The following is a 17,820-nucleotide window of genomic DNA, read 5'->3' as shown; positions in this document are numbered from 1 at the left end:
TTCTTCTCTCTACACACCTTTGCCGTGTCGTCAACAAATAATTTGAATTCCATATTCAGAAAAAAAACACATTTTTGAATATCTTCAAGAAATAGAAAAAAAGATGCATAACTTTGAACTGAATAATTGAACGGGTTGGATTTTCTTTTAAAAGGGGGAGCCACTATAACTCTGAAGCATGTTCCAGTATGAACAGGGAAGGCAATAATTGTTTTCCAGCTCTACAAAATTACAATTCGTTATTGCCATGGATAGGGAATTTAAAAAAAAAAAATGGGGGGAAACACAAAAATTACGAATATTCCGACGTCACACAATGTTTACGTTGGGGAAGAGCATTTTACCTTAACAATAGTTGGGGGAGGGTACACGTTTGCGTCCGAATCTTCCAAAACCATTATCTAAATTTTCTTTTTTTCTTCGTTGCACGAGAGTGTTGAATCCAAAACAATTTTATGAACAATATCACCTCGAAATTACAATGGGGATGGTGTGGGGTGAGTTAAAGTGGGATGCAGGGGGGGGGAATGAACAAAAAAAGAGGGTCCGACATTTTGTTTCACTAAAAAAAAAATGCAAAACAAACAAATGTAATCAACATTTTTGTTTTGGAAGTCGATGATATCGTTCACATCACAGGATTGGGCAAAAAACAATTCTTTTCTTCTATTCTTCCATCATTATAATAATAGAATCGAGGAGCAGGGACTGGGGCAGGTTTTACAATCAAGTGTGAGTTCTGTCTTTAAAGAGTCTGAGCAGGGCAATTGAGGAGATACACAAAAGGGTTGAATAATAATATTTATAACATTATCGACACACACGCAAAATATGAAACTCGAGAGAAAAAGAAATCCATTTTTTTTTTAAGATTTTTGTTGTGTTTTTTTTTCTTTCTAATTTTACTTTGAAGATGTTTTTAAACGAATGGATGAAACGAAAGTCGATCTTCGTAATGAAAACCTACTCACGCCACTGGCACGTCGTTGGTCAAAATGCTGAACTCAATAAATCCTCGAAAATCTGATGATTTCTTTCTTTTTCTTCTTCAAACAAATGAAACATAGACGCCTTTTTCTCCTGAGGGGTCTCTCCCAAACCTTTTGGAATATCATAAATGGTAAATTATTTTTTAAACGAAGGTCTTTTGTTGCTTCGCTGGCCGTCTCGAGTTAAGGCACTGTGATTGCACACGCTAGTTTTCCTACAGCCTTTTAGAACGTGATCACGACGCCATGTTTTCTGTTTTGATGGTCGTTAGGTACGGATTGGTACCGTTGAGACCGCGTCGTTCACAGCTGTCCATGCTCAAGTCGGTGGGCATGTCGCAGTCGTTGTCCTCGGGATCCTGTTCGTTGTTGTTGTTGCTGGCGAAGCGAGACGTCCTCGGTTCGGCGTCGAAATCCTGATCGGGAGCATTGCAACTGCTCGATGGAGAGTAACGTTCCAAAGAAGCGTCCGTGCTGTCGGCCATCTTACCGCTGGACGTTGTGGACGACGAGCCCGAAGAGCCCGTCGCCGTCGTAGCGCTGGAGGTAGTAGTCGTCGTAGCGGCCGCAGCCGCCGCAGCTGCCATCTGGTGGCGAAGCAACGAAATGTTTTTGATGCTCTTCAATTCAATGGGATTCCGCAAAAATCTTTAAAAAAAAAAAAAAAAAAGGCGAAAAATTAAAATAGAAAACTTAAACGTTTGAAATTTGTTAAATGAAAACTTACTGGTAGCAATGACGCTCCCCTTGCACTTTACGCAAGATATTGACGCGGTAATAATAGCGCAAGGCTCGCGACATCTTGTCATAATTCATGGACGGGTGATTCTTCTGAATGCCCCAGAGACGGGCAAGTCCGGCAGGGTCGGTAATCTTGAAAACGCCCGTTTCTCGGTTCTTCCAGGCGATGTAGTGCGAGTAGCGCTGCGACGGATCATTGAGCAGCTGTTGAAGGAAATCCCAAAGTAGTCGACCATTCGATCCGGAATCCAATCCATCGCCTCCTCCTCCTCGGTCAGAAAGCGGAGTTGTGGCCAGCGGGTCTTTATCCATCGATTTGGACGACGCGGCTGAGCTGAAGGTGGTGGCAAGAGGAGACATGGGCGGCGGCACCAGGTGGATCGGTGTCGACGGAGCCGGTGATCGAGACGGGCTGTTGTCCTGAACGCTGTCGTTCTCTTCCGAATCAGACTGCGAGCCGGAATTGGATCCAGCCTGAGCGCTATTGGCCGCCGCTTGAGCCTGGTTGTGCGCCTGGGCAAGAGCTTGCGTGTAGAAGTTGATGTGAGCCTGAGCGGCAAGAGCGGCGGCTGCGGCGGCCGCAGCGGCAGATTGTTCCGCGTGAGACGGACTACCTCCCTGGCTGTTACCACTACCGTCCGAGACGGACGGCGCTGGGCTGAGTGTCACCGAGTTGGTCTGCTGGATCAAGTGGCCCAGGCTGTGGAAATCGGCCGAAGAGAACAGCTGATTAGCCGAAGGCCATCCAGAGGCTGACGTCGGCGTTCGGGCGGAATTGGGTGGCGAGAGCAAATGGCTGCCTCCGCCATTATTGCCGCTAGAATTCGCGCCGGAAGACGAGGAATTCTGTTGCTGTTGTTGCTGCTGCTGTTGCTGATGGTGGTGAGCAGCGGCGGCGGCAAGGGCGTGCGAAAGCAAATGCTGTTGATGAGCCGTGTGGGGATGAGGAGTCAACGGGCTGCTGGGCACTCGGCCGGTGTAGGGAGCGTCACGTAAAAGCAACTGCAACGCATTATGCACCACGTCTCCAGATCCTGGCGCTCGCTCGGCAATGTCGGATTTATTTAGTAAACACAACGCTTTACCTGTTTGTTTTAAACGAAATAATAGAAAAGAGAAATTCATTTATAATTCAGTTTGCTCATTTGACCGCTAGATGGCTCTGCCGTCATATACATCTGATTTTATTCCTTATTTGGAAAGGAACAGCCCCCTTTCCATATCAGTGGGTGGCTATCATTTCTCGGTAGTCAAATGTGAGTTGCGTTATTCAAAAAAAAAAAAAAAAAAAAAAAAAAATAAGAAATAAGAAATGCCACGTACCGTTCATCTGGAATTTATCGAGATCGAGACCGGGCAGGTCAAATTCACGTTCGCACCAGCGCAGGAAGGTGAGGACATCTTCGCGGCCCCAAGTGCGGGGATCGGGACCTATTTTGAATTGATCAAACAGAAAACAATTTCAAGCATTTCCTTTTAAATTTAACCAAATGTAAATGAATACCTAGAGCACCAGGCAAATGAGTTTTGACATCGAGATGAGGTGAAGAAGGTTGTTGCGAGTGGTGAGAGTGGTGGTGTCCAGCCGAGGATGAATTGCCTCCGCCAGAGGCGGGTGACGACGACGTCAGAGCTGAAAATTGGGTCGGATAACGCCAGAGAATATCCGGGCTAAACGGCAACGTCAAATGTGGAAGACGATCCGCCATGCTAGCTGCCAGGCCGGAAGGAGAGAGCGGAACGGTCGGTCCGCCACCGTATCCAGACAACGGCTGCATCGTATACATTTTTTTAAAACTCAAATTTAACACGAATATTTTTAAAAAATAAAATAAATAATTACCGGAAGGGATTTCAGAGGCGGTGGTTTAACGGGCACTTTCATAGGAGAGCCAGTGCTAGTGCCGTTGTTAGTGGTTGTACTAGTCGCACTGTTGTTATTGTGCTGCTGATGATGGCCGTGCGAAGCTGTTCCAGCCGGAGGCGGAGCCAAGATGAAAGGCGTATGTACGGAAGAAGAAGCGGAGGTCGGTGTCCAAAGAGATGACCCGTTGCTACCGTTCTGGATTTCATAGGAAAAAAGAAAAATGCGTTAAAGATGGCGCTGAGAATTACGGAGAAATCTCATCATCTAAAAAAAAAAACAAGTGACACTCGTCAGTGCATATATTGATACACTTTTTGTTATTTTCCTTTTTAAGGCAGATGGAACTCGTTTTCCAGCAAACATTTTCATTTAAAAAATAAATAAATAAAGACGACATTCTTTTTTGTCGGTTCGTCGCATTTCGTCTCTTTCTTAAAACATCAAAAGTTAAAAGAATTATTTCTATTTTGTTTCCCTATAACAAACTTCCATATAAGAACACTATTGTAGGAGGTGGTCTAATAAACCTGTTCCAAGGCGTTTTTTTTTTCTTCAAACGTGTTACGTCGTGTGTGATTGGTTTGTTATATAAAATGTTGCATTTTTTTTTTGTAAACCGGAACTACACGCGCACACGCATCTCCTTGAACTTTTACTTAGACATAAAAGGAGATTCGAAATGCTTTAGATCTTAAAGAAGAAAAAAAAAATGGCGGATGCAAAGAAATGTTTTCCCCCCAAGAAAGTAAAGAAAAGGATGAAGGTTGCCCTCCGGCTTCCGAGTTCCGATGCTATTACTACCTGAAAAAAAAAAAAGAGTGCAGGGATGGGAAGGAAAAGGTGAAAGAGCAACACAGACAAAAAAAAAATGTCCTTAAGTTAAAAAAAAAAATAATTTTGATTTCATTAAAAACTAAACATACACGGATGTTTTTTTTTTCTTTATAAAATATTCAAAAAAACAAATAAACCGGTTGGCATCAAACGACGTTCAAAAAAAAAAAAAATTTCCATCCTCTTTTTTTTTTTTTTTTGCCTTTTTTTTATGATTGCGGATGTATCCGCGGGGCTTTTTTTCTTGAGATAGAGGGGAGGGGATGTCAGACACAGTTGAAAAAAAAACATTTCCTCCCCTCCTCTCTCTCTCATCCGCCTTTTGGCCTCCGGTTCTTCTTTCGAGACAACAACAAAAAAAAACGTAGATTTTCAATCTACCTTGAAATTAATTTAAAAAGAACAAAACTAACCTGTTGAATTAAACTTAAAAAAAAAAATGATGAAGCGCACGCGACAGGTGAGACGATACAACTAAAGAACCAACCAATCAGATGACAATTAAATCAAAACTAATCGTATTTTCTAGTGTCTCCCTTACAAGTTCCGTCTTTTTTTTTTTTGCTCTCCCTTACCCCAGCTGCATTTTTTGAAGGTCTTCCTCTCTTGTTGCCTTGCCGCCTTCCTCTCCCAATTGGGCAAGGGGAAGGTTAGAAAGAGATTCTTTTTTTTTTCTCGTTTGCTTAGAAAGACACCTGCGGGCGGACACGGACCAAATCTGGGCATGTGGAGGAAGGGGACGCAAAAATATTGTCCCCCCCACTATATAATTTTCTATCGACAAAAAAATTCAACTGAAATCAAAGTGAAGTCATCAACTTTCGAAAATGACAACGCTGTTAAATATGTACAAAAGAATTAAATTTCAGAAAAGGAGAGAGAGACAGGAAGTGGATAACATTCCTTGTTTGAACCTCTCACACCGAAAAAAAAACAAATTTCTTTTAAATGCCCCGAGGCGGATCAACTTCCACCTCCTCCTCCTGACCAGAAAGAAGTAAAAAGAGCGCCAAGAAACAAAAAGGGCAAGGTCAACATTTGAAACAAGACCCGCCACTGTTGCCACTTAGCCTAAAGGGAAGTTCTTTTTCTTTCCAACAAACGAAAGAAAAAAAAATGAGGGAATCAAATACGAAAAGGCAAACCCAAATATGGAGAAGCGAGAGAGAGGAAATGAGTGTTTCTTCCTTCATCCGACAACAACCGACGAGGTCAGGTCAGTGAACGCGTCTTCCCAACGTGAAATAAATCCGATCACACACACACTGCAGGGCGTACCACCTGTAACACCGTAAGGTGTACAGTTGGCACACACACACACACACAGCATCCAGAAATGTTTCTCTTCCGTGTTGCACACACCATTTCGTATTAATTCTTTTCAAATTTAAATAAGCAAGGCTATCCAGTTAGTTTTGGCCGTGAGGTATATGGAGACCCCAAAGAAACGGGTTTCCGGCGTATGATCTCGTTATCCAGAGTTGCCGTCTATTTCACACCTGACGCTATATAAGAAAAACAGCTTCTTCCGCGTGAAGATGTGACCGCAGATGGTACGCAGAGAAAACGGGCAAAAAGTACCGCGTGAGTTTTTAAACTTCTCACTTGGTTGAAGAAGCTGGACCCCTTCGAGCTATATCTATCCCTGTGGACATATGAGTCCAATGACGCGACCCACTTTGGAAAAAAAAAAAAAAAGCCACAAAAAAAGAAGAAGTTCGTTCGGGCGGAAGCAACGGATTCTGGAGCGAACCGCGAGATGCAACATCTGTTGCACTGGATTTTTTTCCCGATATTTTTTTTTTTTTAAGAAATTCCGGAAGTACGAAGACAAACAAAAGATCCCGGAAATGGAAATCACTTCCGGGTTCCGTATTTTGACGAACGTTTCGGTTGAGAAGAGTAAAGATGCGTGAAATCGTGAACTTACGAAAAAAAACGGGGTACGATGCGGAAGCCGGAAATGTTACGGGAAAAAACACAGCGATATGGTACGCAAAAGATACCGTTTCACACACACACATCTGCTAAACGCGTGTGTACTGAACCGGATCCAATTGTTTGCCAATAATTTTCCGTTTTTTTTATCAAGTAGGAAAAAAATGTTATTTTGAAAAGACAAGTAAACAAGTCTGATGCGTCATAACACGTAATCAGATGATAATCACACGCAGACACACGAATGCGTAATGCGGATGAAAAAATACATAATCTTTAAGAAGAGGAGGGGGGAATTCAGAGTCTCCAAGTTGCATCACTTCCGCCATTGCCCACACACGTGAATACCAACAAGTGCATCCGACATTTTTTTCCCTCAGCCAAAACATCAAAATGAAACTTACCAAAAAAATCAAGTCGCAATTTCAAAAATCGATCACGTGCACTTTGAAAAAAAAAAAAAATGTTTCTTTAAATGTTTTTTCTAACGCACAGTCACACATCCACATCGAATGCACACAATCCACACACACACACGTCCAAGCACACACGGAACCGACGAGCACAAAAACTTCTAACTTTGACGACGTCTGCTTCCCTTCTGTGTTTCTTGGTCTTGGACTTATCCGTGTGGATGTGAAAGGGGGAGGAAAAATATAAAAAAAAAAAATGTGTAAAAAGGAAGGGCGCCCACGGTGGTGGTGGGTGGTTGAAGGAGTTTTTCTTTATTTCTACACACACACGCGAGAGAGAGAAAAAAAAAGAAGTGAGAGGAAACGGGAGATTCCTCTATTTCGACATGTAGAGAGAGGACAAGCAAACGCACATTTGGGCAGTGCTTTAGAGAGAGCCATCTAGCGGATAAAATGAATTAAAGGAGGAAAAAAGAAAATGGGAGGAGCTTAAAGCAAGATGGCGATGATGACGTCAGCATCGCTACACATTGAGATCCTGTGTATTTCCGTCTCGGGACTAAGGAAGATCTTTCTTTTTTTTTTATGTGTGTGTGTGTGTACAAGATTCTTTTCCAACACAATCTTCTTTTCAATCTTCGCTAAATGCAAATATTTCTTCTAAAAATTTAGAAGTTTCGTTATTTAAATATCGACTTCCTGTAAGCCAAATAAAAATAAAGGCAGGAAGGGGGCCGTAGTCATATCAAAGGTCAAAAACAAAAAAAAAAAAAAAGGACTTTTTATGAAATGTTCGACATCACGCGTACATCCTTAGCAGACGAAACAAAACAAAAGGAGAGAGAGGAAGTTCGGGAAAGAAGCCAACATTTTGTGGGTTAGGACGGGGGGTACGCAAAAGGATTTAGAAAAAAAAAAAAATAATATAGAAACTGGGCAAACAGTCGTTTTGCGTCACGGAGCTTTTAATAATCATCCGCTTTAGTTTCACCACGTTGCCAATAGAGAAAGAAAAGATGTCTCTCTGAAAAATTTTCAAGGGCGTCATTGAGAAAATCACAAGAAGAAATGACATCAATTGTTTTCCGAATAATTTAAAACTGATTTTTTAAAAGTAACAATGTCCTCAATCAAGTTGTGAATAATCCCCAAAGCTGATTCATACTTGTTTCATTTTTTTTTTTTTTTTTTTGGTCTGATGAACTTCTTATAAGAGTTTTAAAGAGAAAAAAAAAAAGAATCCGTTCGACGAACCCCAACAAACCGTGATGACTTATTCCTCCCATTTTATCGCGCGCATATGTTAATTTTTCGTTTCTTTTTCTAATGGAACTTCCGAACATGGCCGGTGGCTCAACCGGTTCATATCTCTCTTAAATATCTCTACGAGTTTTTTTTTTTTTCATTTTAAGTTTCTATAGCACGAGCTTATGCAGACAACAAGAACATGTTTTCTCGTACTACTTGTTCCTGTTGCTTTTTTTTAATGCATTTCTTTATTTTATTTTACAGCGGGATATTTTATTACAAGAAGAGTTCAAAAAACCCTTTCCTGGATGAAGATTCTGTGTGAGAGAATGGTCGAATCAGCGTCCGCGTCGAGACGCAAGGAATGTAGCGGATGTATGGGAAATTGTGGCGTCCGCCAAAAACAAAACAAAAAAATGTTATAGAAAAAAATAGGGAAGATTCTGTTTGGGACTACCGATAGACCCATAGCCAACGGGCATACGAAGCGGGAAAAAAAATGGATGACTACTGAACTGAAACGGAACGGACCAAAGATGCACGCACAACGGATTTATTGGCCCGTGACGTTAAAAAAAAAAAAAAACTCCCGAAAAGACTCAAAATGTCGTATCGTTCACAAGTGTTATAAATATCCTTTTTCTTTAAAGACGAGGAAAGAAATTTTTAAAAACAACGTTATCTTTCTAAAGATCTCGAGTCAACAAGGACCCGGATTATATGGATGGTGAAACGTAAGGCTTCTTACGTATCTTTATTATTGAACAGTCTTATCGCATCAATTTAATTTAAAACCGGAAATAACAACCTGTTTTGACGCGAGTGTAGGGGGAGCCATATGCTTATCACTGCCAATAGATGGCGTTAATAAGAAATAGCGAAGCGCAAAAAAAAAAAATCAAAGTGGAGATGGACGTGCCGAAAATATGTTGGCACATTTTGTTTTTTCTCCTCTTCATTTTGCCCTATGTATGTGTGTATTTTTGTAGATTATTTCGGGAGTCACTAGCATCTTGGGTGTTAACACATCGTGTCTGGCTATTTTTAATCCCCCCGAAAAAAGACAAAAAAGAATTTGAAAAACTAAACACAAGTATAGAAATACAGATCTAAAAAGAGTTGCACACCATAGGGGGGAGGGGAACAACACAAGAAGAATAGTTGGCAGAAAATCCGGACTATGTCTTTTCATGTGTAAAAATAAGAAAAACCTTTGAAATGGAACCTTGTTTGGCCGCTAGTCATTCTTTGCATATTTAAAAGTGTCTCAGTCTTTTGTTTTCTTTCTGAATATATATCAAAAGCTCGTTAGGATTTTTATGTAGACATAAAAGACTAATTATAATGAGCGTAGTTTGAATATTTAAAAACAAAACAATGATTTCGTTTAGCCCTCTAGCGGAACGTTTTCTCCCAATTCCACGTATCTCAATTTCTTTCCCATTTTCACAACACCTACTTCTTCATTTTAAAAAAATCGACTCCATCGCTAGATAAACATGTGAAATTTAAAATAAAACGGAATGATGTCTCTTGCCTCGTAATTTATCGTTACGGGCCACGCCGCCAAACGGCACTAGTAACAACAATTACTTTCAAACACGTTGGATATGTGCCCAAAACACACACACCACGTGTCTAATATCATAATAAGCATAAATATTTACCCCAAAATAGAATTTGGTTGTAATTAAATTTCAAAAAAAAATAAAGTTCTTAAAAAAAAAGAAAGGATTTGGTAACGAACCGGATGGGACACCCTCTTCCTTGAACTTGTTGTTGGAGGAAACGAGAAAGTAGAAAAAAAAAAACAAGAAAATATTTTTCAAAAAAAAAAGGAGACCGGAAATCCGTTGTCGCTCCCGCGCGCGTGATCCGCACATACACACACCGGAAGCGTAATTTCTTGAGTTCTTTCTCAATTCCGATGAGTACGCAAGAAGGGCAGAGAGGAAGTATGATGAAATAAAAAAAAAGAACTTACCACGCGGTTGAAAGCTGAAACAGGCATGTCGTTGTTCATTTCTTGAAATCCCAAATTTTTGGCTTAACAAATGAAATGCAGTTTTTTCAATTATCTTCTCCACAGATGTCACTCTTAGCACGTGGTTCGATTTCACATTTACACTCAAATAATTTCAATAAACTGTCCCGATGATTGCAAAAAACTGAGTACTGAAACAAGTGGAACAAAATGAACTTTGGAGGAGCGACGTCAACAGGCGTCGAGACGCTATGGACGCGCCAAAGCAAATGATCCTTTCGTTTCCCTCCAATTCTTCCTTTTGCTCCTTTTTTTTTCTATTCCCTTCCTCTTCTTCAAGTTTCCCACCAACCCACCCTCGTGTCTTGTTTTGTCCAGACATGTGACCCGGGTAAAGAGAAGAGGGGGGACCACCACCACCTTCTGTACAAAATATTGAAAAGAGGGAAATGGCGACCGTGCGATGATTGGAGGAGCAACAGGCGGTTCCCTGGTATCCGCCCCCTACCACCCCACATGTACATTACTTTATTTTTTACTCCATTTTTCTTTTACCACCCTCTTCCGTCTCTCATCATCAACCCCCACTTCTTTTTTTTTTGGCGCCCTTTTTATCCGGTAGGGGCATAAACCGCGCTAAACGGAAACACCGAACGTTGCAAATTTTATTTTTATCTGAAAAACAAATTGAATTGAAAATTAATCAAAATTACCATAATAAAAAAGATTTCCACGTGGTTTAATGTTCCACCTGTCTACTCTCCCCCCTTTCATATTTCAAGAAATATAAGAATTCCAAAACCCCCTACCCAAAAAAAAAAAAGAAAATTCAATCTGGGCTTCCATCTTGTTTTGTTTTAGGTGGGGAAAAATGAACTCTTCATTGACCGCCAAAATGCCGCTGCGGTAGCATCAAGAAATCTGAAACTCCCACATCAGGTGCTCTCTTCGACGTCGTGATCCATACACAACATAATGACTAACAAAAAAAAAAAAAGAATTTTTTTCTAAGGTAATCGGATATCTTTTTCTCTCAAATTCTTTCTCCCCCCCCCTTTCTTTTTACATTATTAACGAATGGCGTATTCTTCCTCCAGTGTTTCCTAGCAGACGAGTCAATCACACAGCGTTAACTTTCTCTGCAGCGTCCCGACGCCTCCCTTTTTTCTTCTTCTTAAAACGAAAAAAAAAAAAGGAAGAGGGAATAACACACCCTACAGTTGGAAGATCCTGTTACACACCTTACGAGCAACACAGTGTAAAATTCTTTTTTTCTTTTCGTTGTCAACGTTAGGGAGATAGCAATCGGCACCCCCTCCTTTAATGTACCACACAGATTTTTTTCGTCTGTTCAGAAAAAGATGGTGGTAGGGGGGTTCTCTTTTCCCCCTACCACCTTGTGTGTGTGTGTTAAAAATGTGAACAAGTGGCTCTGCCCCTGCTTTTGTGTGTGTGTGCAATGAAAGACGATACCGACGATGGTTGACATTCAAGATGCTGCCGGTTTCTTTTTTCGGGGGTTCTCAAACCGTTGGCTGGGCGCCATTTTCCTTTTTTTTTTTTTCAGATATAAATCTGTCAAACGTGAAAAACATATTCTATACATTTTAAAGGTTTAAAAAGACGAGGGTACGTATTATTATTTTTACTTGTTGCGTGTATTTAAATGTTTGGTCCAGAAAACAACAAAAATTAACCAGTTTTTTTTTGTGTGTGTGTCGTTAGACCAGGCGTGATTTCCTTCGTGATGAAAAAAAAAGGCAACATGTTTAGGCAGCCATCTTGTTTTCATAGCCGGCGGCACTAATTAAAAGGTATAACAATAGGAAGCTTCTTTTTTTTTTTCTTTTTCGAAGAGGGTGTGAATATAAAATACGTTCCCTTTCTCTACCCCTCAACCCCCTGCAGGGGTCAGTTAAAAAATCCTGAGGTTTTTCGTCTTTTTCTTTATACAATCTTGTAGCCCTGGAGACATAGAACGCCCGCAAGCTTCTTCCTCTAGTCATCATCATCATCTTCTTCATATATATATATACTGCTGGACAATGACTGCCAAATGATGGTGCTTGGCTATATAACATCCGCGACCTCTAGGCTTGACCCCCCCTCCCCCGGCCCTAGGGCAACTCATCTTTTTCTTTTTTGTGAGTCAACTTATATATATTTTTTTTTCTATTCGAGGCTATATACCCTTAAAAGAAACTACTGTATGCCTCTTTTTATGTAAATGACCCCTTCGTGAATTACCTCCACTCTGCGGCTTTACCGGAGCTTCTTCTTCCCAGTGGGTTTTCTTTTCTTTTACTGCCCAAGCAGCACCTGCAGGCCATGATGGCACCAACAACGGACATGACGAAGTTCTTTTTATTTTATTTTTTTTCTTGAAATAAGAGGATAACCGATTCACCTATTCCGGAGCAATCATCTTTTTTTTTTTAAACTCCGCCCAGTTAATTACACACGTTCAGGCCATCTAAGATTTTTGTTCTTCCTCTACCTTTTTTCTTTTACAACCTGAAGCAGATCGTTTTCAAGGGTAGAAAAAAAAAGACTATTTTAAAACACTTCGAAATTTACATTTTTTTAAGGGTAAAATAACAAAACGAGAATTTCGATCATTGTCGAATTTGTTTGTCAAGTTTGCCCAATTTCACGCCAAAAAAAAAAAATCGTTTGTTGAAACAAGCGTTTCTGTGATTGGTCGAACAAAGTCAACAGGTCACCCCCATCTTAAACAAGTGTCACACAAGGAATTGAAAAGAAGATAGATAACTCTTTAACCCGTGCAAAAAAATATCTTGATATATTCCTGTTTCTTCTTCTTCTGCCAAAAGAGTTAGCCAAGCAGAAGAAGATGGAGGACACACACAAAGGGAAATAGAAAACCCCAAAAACTCTTCGACGCCAGTTTGAGAAAGAAAATAAAATTGGAGAATGAAAGGAAGAAGAGTAGAGGGGAAGGTTTGTAGAGAGAGAACTCGATGAGTTAGACGAGATGGTATTTCCGGCCTGGGGACCCCGACTAGATGGCCATAGTACAAAAAAAAAAAAGAGGGGATTTTTTTTTTTTTGTTTGTCTGTAATAAGACAAGAAAGAGAGAGAGGGGAGAGAAAACCCCAAGTTGCTGGCCTCGACTCGCCCTTTTTTTCCTCTTTTGCGTGTGTGTGTGTATGTAAAGGAAGAAGAAAAAAGAGAGCCCCTTCAACCCAACAGGTCGTTTCGCCTTTAAAAGGAGAGAGGGGAGGACGAAACAAAGAGGAAGTTGGCAACCACTGCCATCCTCTTCTTACTCCGAACGACCCACACACACACACCCCAGAAATCCTAGGTTAAAATGCATTTTCGATTTGTTTTTTTCAAGATTTTGAAATCAAGTACATCAAGAATGGGATAGTGTAAAAATCTAATTGAATTATAGAGAGTGTGTGTGTAGTAAATACATAGTTGAGAGGATGCACGATAACCCCATGAACGTTAAGCAAAAGAGGCCGGAAGGGAATGATTACAGTTTTCCGTCCTGTTTCTCTCTCTCTCTTGACTCTTCAAGAGCTTTTTTTTTTTCTTTGTGTGTGTGTTGTTCTGGAGGGGACAGAAATTTAAGAGATAAAAAACATGACTACACATAAAAACTATTTTTTTTCTTTAAAAAAAAAAAATGAATTCAGAATTAGAAAAAATTGAAATCGGAAAATGACGTTTGCAACCGATGCGGATAACGAGAAGCGGATACAATGGATTCGATAACTGCTTGTCGAGCGGTTGATTGTGTTTTTGTTTATTTTCGACTAACTAACGCATCCTTTATCCGGCACCGTGGAGAAGAAAAGGAAAATCTGAAGCCTTCTCCGACACAATAGCTTTGAAAGCGGATGCCGGATATTGATAACACACTCAACCGCCATCCGAGAGATGAGGATACATAAGAACATCACACACACACAAAGAAGAACAAAAATATATATAACGGGCAGTAAATGCTAGTTTTGAAAACGTTGTCGACATCTGAAAGGAAGAAGGAAGCATCCCCCTCCTCTTTGCTCATAATGCGCCGAATGAACGCCCCTTTTCCGTTTCCCATTCGGTTATAAGATATCGACTTCCTCGAGAGAAAAAAAATAATAAACGGCCAGAAACGTTTTCCCCTATAAACAGTTAAAGATTTTGTTGTCAACACCCAGAAAGAAAAAACTACTCTGAAAAAAAAAAAAGAGATCGAAATACGCCCACATCATCGTCTCATCGGCGAATCGTAGCCTCCTCTTCCTCTCGTACGGGACTTGTGAAGCCCAAACTTGTCGAAAACGGAGATTTGTATTTCTTGCGTGTAATGGACACGAAAATAAAAATGGGATCCGTGTTACAAAACAAGACGAGAGTTGGAAATAAACGCAAGTTTTTTCTAATCTAATTTAGAAACAAATGAAACTACGTATCGTAGCGCTTCTTCAAATCGCGGATAAATTCCGATTTCAGGGCTTCGGAGCACCTGCGAAATGCATCAACATTTTGAAAAAAACATTCATCGCTTCCCACCCAAAAAAAAAAAAGAAAATTGAAATAGCGTGGGACTTACTTTCGATATTGGGCCGAGCTCCGGTATTTCAATATGTCGACGCTGGGCGAATGAGGTTGGTGGACGATAAAAGCGTTGGGCAAGACTTGAAACTCGTAGTTCTGGGCGTGCAGCTCCATAGAATGCGAGACCTTGTTCCAGCCGAATCCCAGGAATCGCGGATCGTAGCGCGTTACATCCCGCCGGACGACCATGTACGGCTCGAAATTCGGTTCCCATTTAATCTAATCAAATTATCATTCGAAGAAAAAATTCTTAATATATAAATCTGGTTTGTTTAGGCAGCTCTAGACACAATGTGGTGCAATGTTTTTAAAAGATAAAAACAGTAAAGTTTTGGTTTTATCTGACAGAGGGAGCTGTTCGATAGCCGAACAAATAGAAATGGTATTCTGGGTCCACGCAATTAAAAACTAAGAGATAGAAACAAGAAAGAAGTTGTACTTTGTAAGGGATGGTGGCCGTCCTCCACATGGGGAAATTTGTGGGAGCGTGTCCACGGGGCCAGTCGTGGTAGCGGAAGGTGAACAGGTCGCCCATGTCCAGCGCGGAGATCACCTCGGCTTTGGAACGGGGCACTTTGGTCTGATACCGTTGGCTCTCGAATGCTGGAACCACCAAAGCCTAGTTGGAAAAACATCATTAAAAGTTAAAAAGAAAAAAAGAAAAGAAAACTTCTTTACTTTTACTTGTTTCTTTAATTAAAGTTTCACATTTAAGGAATAAAAACTACTCTTTCGAAAGCAACGCCATCTATGAAAGACGTGGCAAATTAAGTACCTTATTTTCATTTGCCAGTTTGAGCGATTGAACGGCTTTCTTCAATGTGGAATAGAGATTCGGCATCGGCAGGAAGTCAATGTCGCTGAGAAAGACGAACGGAGTGCTGACTTGTTCTAGAGCCACATTCCTCAGCAAGTTGATGGGATACAAACTCTAGGAGAAGAAGAGAAAACGTTAACACAACACGCAATACGGATCAAATCAAATTTCATCCTTTATACTCCTTGTTTGTAAACAACGTGGTAGCCAATGTTGGTCCTGGAACTTAGGTAATGCGAGTCCGTGACAAACGAATGGAACTGATCGGCTTCCATATCAGACAAATAGAGGGCAAGACTTATGGGCCCTGGAGACAAATTGTTTTTGAAAAGAATAAATCAAATGGGAAACGGACATTTCGAAATGATACCTTCCCACAAGCGGCAAAGGGGTTCAATCATTTGCAACCTATCGAGCGACAGCTGAGCCACCCAAGTGATGTCATGTTCGTCTATCTTTCCGGCGTCGTAGGTCAAATAAAAGAGATGCGTTCGGTACTTGGCATCACGAGCTTTGTGCAGTTCATAACAAGCATCGTCTTCCACCTTGTAAAGAACTAATTAAAATATATTTGATACTGAATGAAATATAATGATTTACCGGAAGATCGTCAACGGGTGACTGACTCATATCAGACTCGTTGCAATGGAAAAGCTGCCTTCTAAGTAAATTTCCGTCGAATCCTACAAAAGTGTAGTACAAATTACGAAAAAAATCGCTGTGTTTGTTCTTGACTTTGAGTTTCTTTGGAGAATTCCAGTGAATAATCTATAGTTGGAAGATAGACAATTAGAAACAAATTAAATATGGTACATTGAAGAGAATAGCGACGAACCTTCAAATCGGCGACTTCACTGTAACACGATTCTGATCTTGTGTTATCGGATAGCTGGACATTGTACTGGCAAGGCAGGCGATAGACGAGGTAAGGCTCTTGGAAAAGTACAGCATTGAAAACATCCTGATCAGCAAGTGATGTGAAATAGTGACTGACTAGATCCTTTTCAGCCGTCAGAAGCCAAAGCTGACTCCAGTTAATCGAACGTAATTTGTCCAAATCCATCGCTATCACACCAGTATTGAATCTGTTTAGAAAAATGTAAATATTATAAGAATAAAAGCAAAGTTTCTGGTGTTATTTTACCCTCTGCCTAATGCTGGCCATGGCTCATAATTCTTCCACAGTTTCCCCAAGTACCAATCACTCTGATTCTCTACAAGTCCAATTGCCTGTCAGAAAAAGAAACTACAAACATTGGGTTATCCTCATTTATGAATGTAGGTGTACCTGATTGGCTGAAAACAACAAGAAAACTGACCAGAGATCTGCAACGTCAGCTGAGAAAGTGACATCACAATCAAAAACTAAAACTTTTTCTACAGACTGAGGCAGAACTTTTGGTAGTGTTAGCTTCAGGAGTCCATAAACACCAGAATAGTGTTTGTTTGGGATCCAAGACACATCGCTAGTCAAGTTATCAGCAGAATAGAAACTGAAGTTAACTACAATAAACAAAAACAAGATAAGTTTGTACTCTCCATTATTAATAAAAGATAACCTATACCATGAGGAATATCCCATGAATGAAACAATGTGTTTAGAATTTTATGGGCTATACCGTCAGCTACAAAATGAAGATGAATAGGGTTCTTCCGATAAAAAAGCAAGGATTTGATTAGTGTTGAGACTGCTCTTGTGGCATCATAGCCAGCACATACAATAGCAACATGTATAGTTTCACAGCGTTTGAATAGAATGGTATCATCCTGTGGAAATAAAAGAAAAAAAGATAAATAATGAAGCACTACTACAATAAAGAATGAGGGATAAAAATGGTAAAAAAATACATACTTTGGCACATGGTTTAATTTGATCACTGGGTATACTGGCATCTAAATTAATTTCTGGCGGAAAATGCTCCTTTTGTTTCTCAATCTGGACTTTAAGCTCGAGATTTTCATTTTTCATTTGAAGTAATGCATGTTTCATATCCAGGTAGGACTCTTTAGTAACAGCTTTATTTTCAACATCTATCAAGTGCTCGTGTTATTAACTTGTAGGTAGATGCATAGTCAAGACCACCTTACCTCGGTTTGAAGCAATTGAGATTACCCCAATCAAAAGCGCTGTTCCGAATAATAACGCTACAACTAAAAGTCTACTCCATCTCCGTGTCATTTTTAATAATACTATAGTACTTAAACATTGTTGTAAGTTAACGAATAATATCCAGCATATTAATTAATGCATGGAAGGTGCCAGACTACACCCAGTCGAGCAGCAAGCATGCAGCACGAACAAATATGTAAATAGTGACGACTAAACATTTTGGCGGGAAACACAGAGGGCGACTGTATTCGGCGAGATTTCAGATAAATTTTGAATAATTTTATTTATTTTTCATTTAAA

General features: G+C 40.3%; 2 protein-coding genes and 1 long non-coding RNA gene across 3 annotated transcripts; 1 reads left to right on the top strand and 2 right to left on the bottom strand.

The window, feature by feature from the left end:
• Positions 1-899: 899 nt before the first annotated feature.
• LOC130702083 (ets DNA-binding protein pokkuri-like) lies at positions 900-10,219 on the bottom strand. The gene is made up of 6 exons (XM_057523750.2): positions 10,015-10,219; positions 3,574-3,792; positions 3,235-3,502; positions 3,054-3,161; positions 1,717-2,815; positions 900-1,637 (listed from the first exon to the last, which is right to left on the bottom strand). Exons 1-6 carry the CDS (start codon positions 10,051-10,053, stop codon positions 1,226-1,228), a joined length of 2,145 nt encoding a protein of 714 aa, XP_057379733.1. The 5' UTR covers positions 10,054-10,219; the 3' UTR covers positions 900-1,225.
• Positions 10,220-11,726: 1,507 nt separating this feature from the next.
• LOC130702126 (uncharacterized) lies at positions 11,727-12,491 on the top strand. The gene is made up of 2 exons (XR_009004238.1): positions 11,727-11,828; positions 11,978-12,491. It is a non-coding gene; the product is annotated as an uncharacterized LOC130702126 (long non-coding RNA).
• A 1,854-nt stretch (positions 12,492-14,345) lies between these two features.
• LOC130702459 (xylosyl- and glucuronyltransferase LARGE1-like) lies at positions 14,346-17,706 on the bottom strand. The gene is made up of 13 exons (XM_057524128.2): positions 17,499-17,706; positions 17,263-17,441; positions 16,976-17,177; positions 16,699-16,913; positions 16,555-16,640; positions 16,246-16,495; positions 16,011-16,178; positions 15,781-15,955; positions 15,593-15,717; positions 15,369-15,524; positions 15,033-15,212; positions 14,589-14,812; positions 14,346-14,501 (listed from the first exon to the last, which is right to left on the bottom strand). The coding sequence occupies exons 1-13, from the start codon at positions 17,587-17,589 to the stop codon at positions 14,441-14,443; spliced, it is 2,112 nt and encodes a 703-aa protein (XP_057380111.2). The 5' UTR covers positions 17,590-17,706; the 3' UTR covers positions 14,346-14,440.
• Positions 17,707-17,820: the final 114 nt, after the last annotated feature.

This window comes from Daphnia carinata, chromosome 6 (assembly GCF_022539665.2).
Source record: "Daphnia carinata strain CSIRO-1 chromosome 6, CSIRO_AGI_Dcar_HiC_V3, whole genome shotgun sequence".
Taxonomy (NCBI): Eukaryota; Metazoa; Arthropoda; class Branchiopoda; order Diplostraca; family Daphniidae; genus Daphnia; species Daphnia carinata.
The sequence above is the reverse complement of the archived record's forward strand: the minus strand, read 5'-3'. Positions and strand labels throughout refer to the sequence as shown.

What these genes read in the sequence shown, in the direction of transcription:
- LOC130702083 (XM_057523750.2), bottom strand. Translation starts at nt 10,053, where the DNA reads ATGAACAACGACATGCCTGTTTCAGCTTTCAACCGCGTG. An exon ending in TTTCAGCTTTCAACCGCGTG is followed by an intron (nt 3,793 to 10,014) that starts GTAAGTTCTTTT and finishes TATGAAATCCAG; the next exon opens with AACGGTAGCAACGGGTCATC. An exon ending in TCATTTGCCTGGTGCTCTAG is followed by an intron (nt 3,162 to 3,234) that starts GTATTCATTTAC and finishes AATTCAAAATAG; the next exon opens with GTCCCGATCCCCGCACTTGG.
- LOC130702459 (XM_057524128.2), bottom strand. Translation starts at nt 17,589, where the DNA reads ATGACACGGAGATGGAGTAGACTTTTAGTTGTAGCGTTATTATTCGGA. An exon ending in TTCATGGGATATTCCTCATG is followed by an intron (nt 16,914 to 16,975) that starts GTATAGGTTATC and finishes TGTTTATTGTAG; the next exon opens with TTAACTTCAGTTTCTATTCT. An exon ending in GTGAAGTCGCCGATTTGAAG is followed by an intron (nt 16,179 to 16,245) that starts GTTCGTCGCTAT and finishes TTCCAACTATAG; the next exon opens with ATTATTCACTGGAATTCTCC.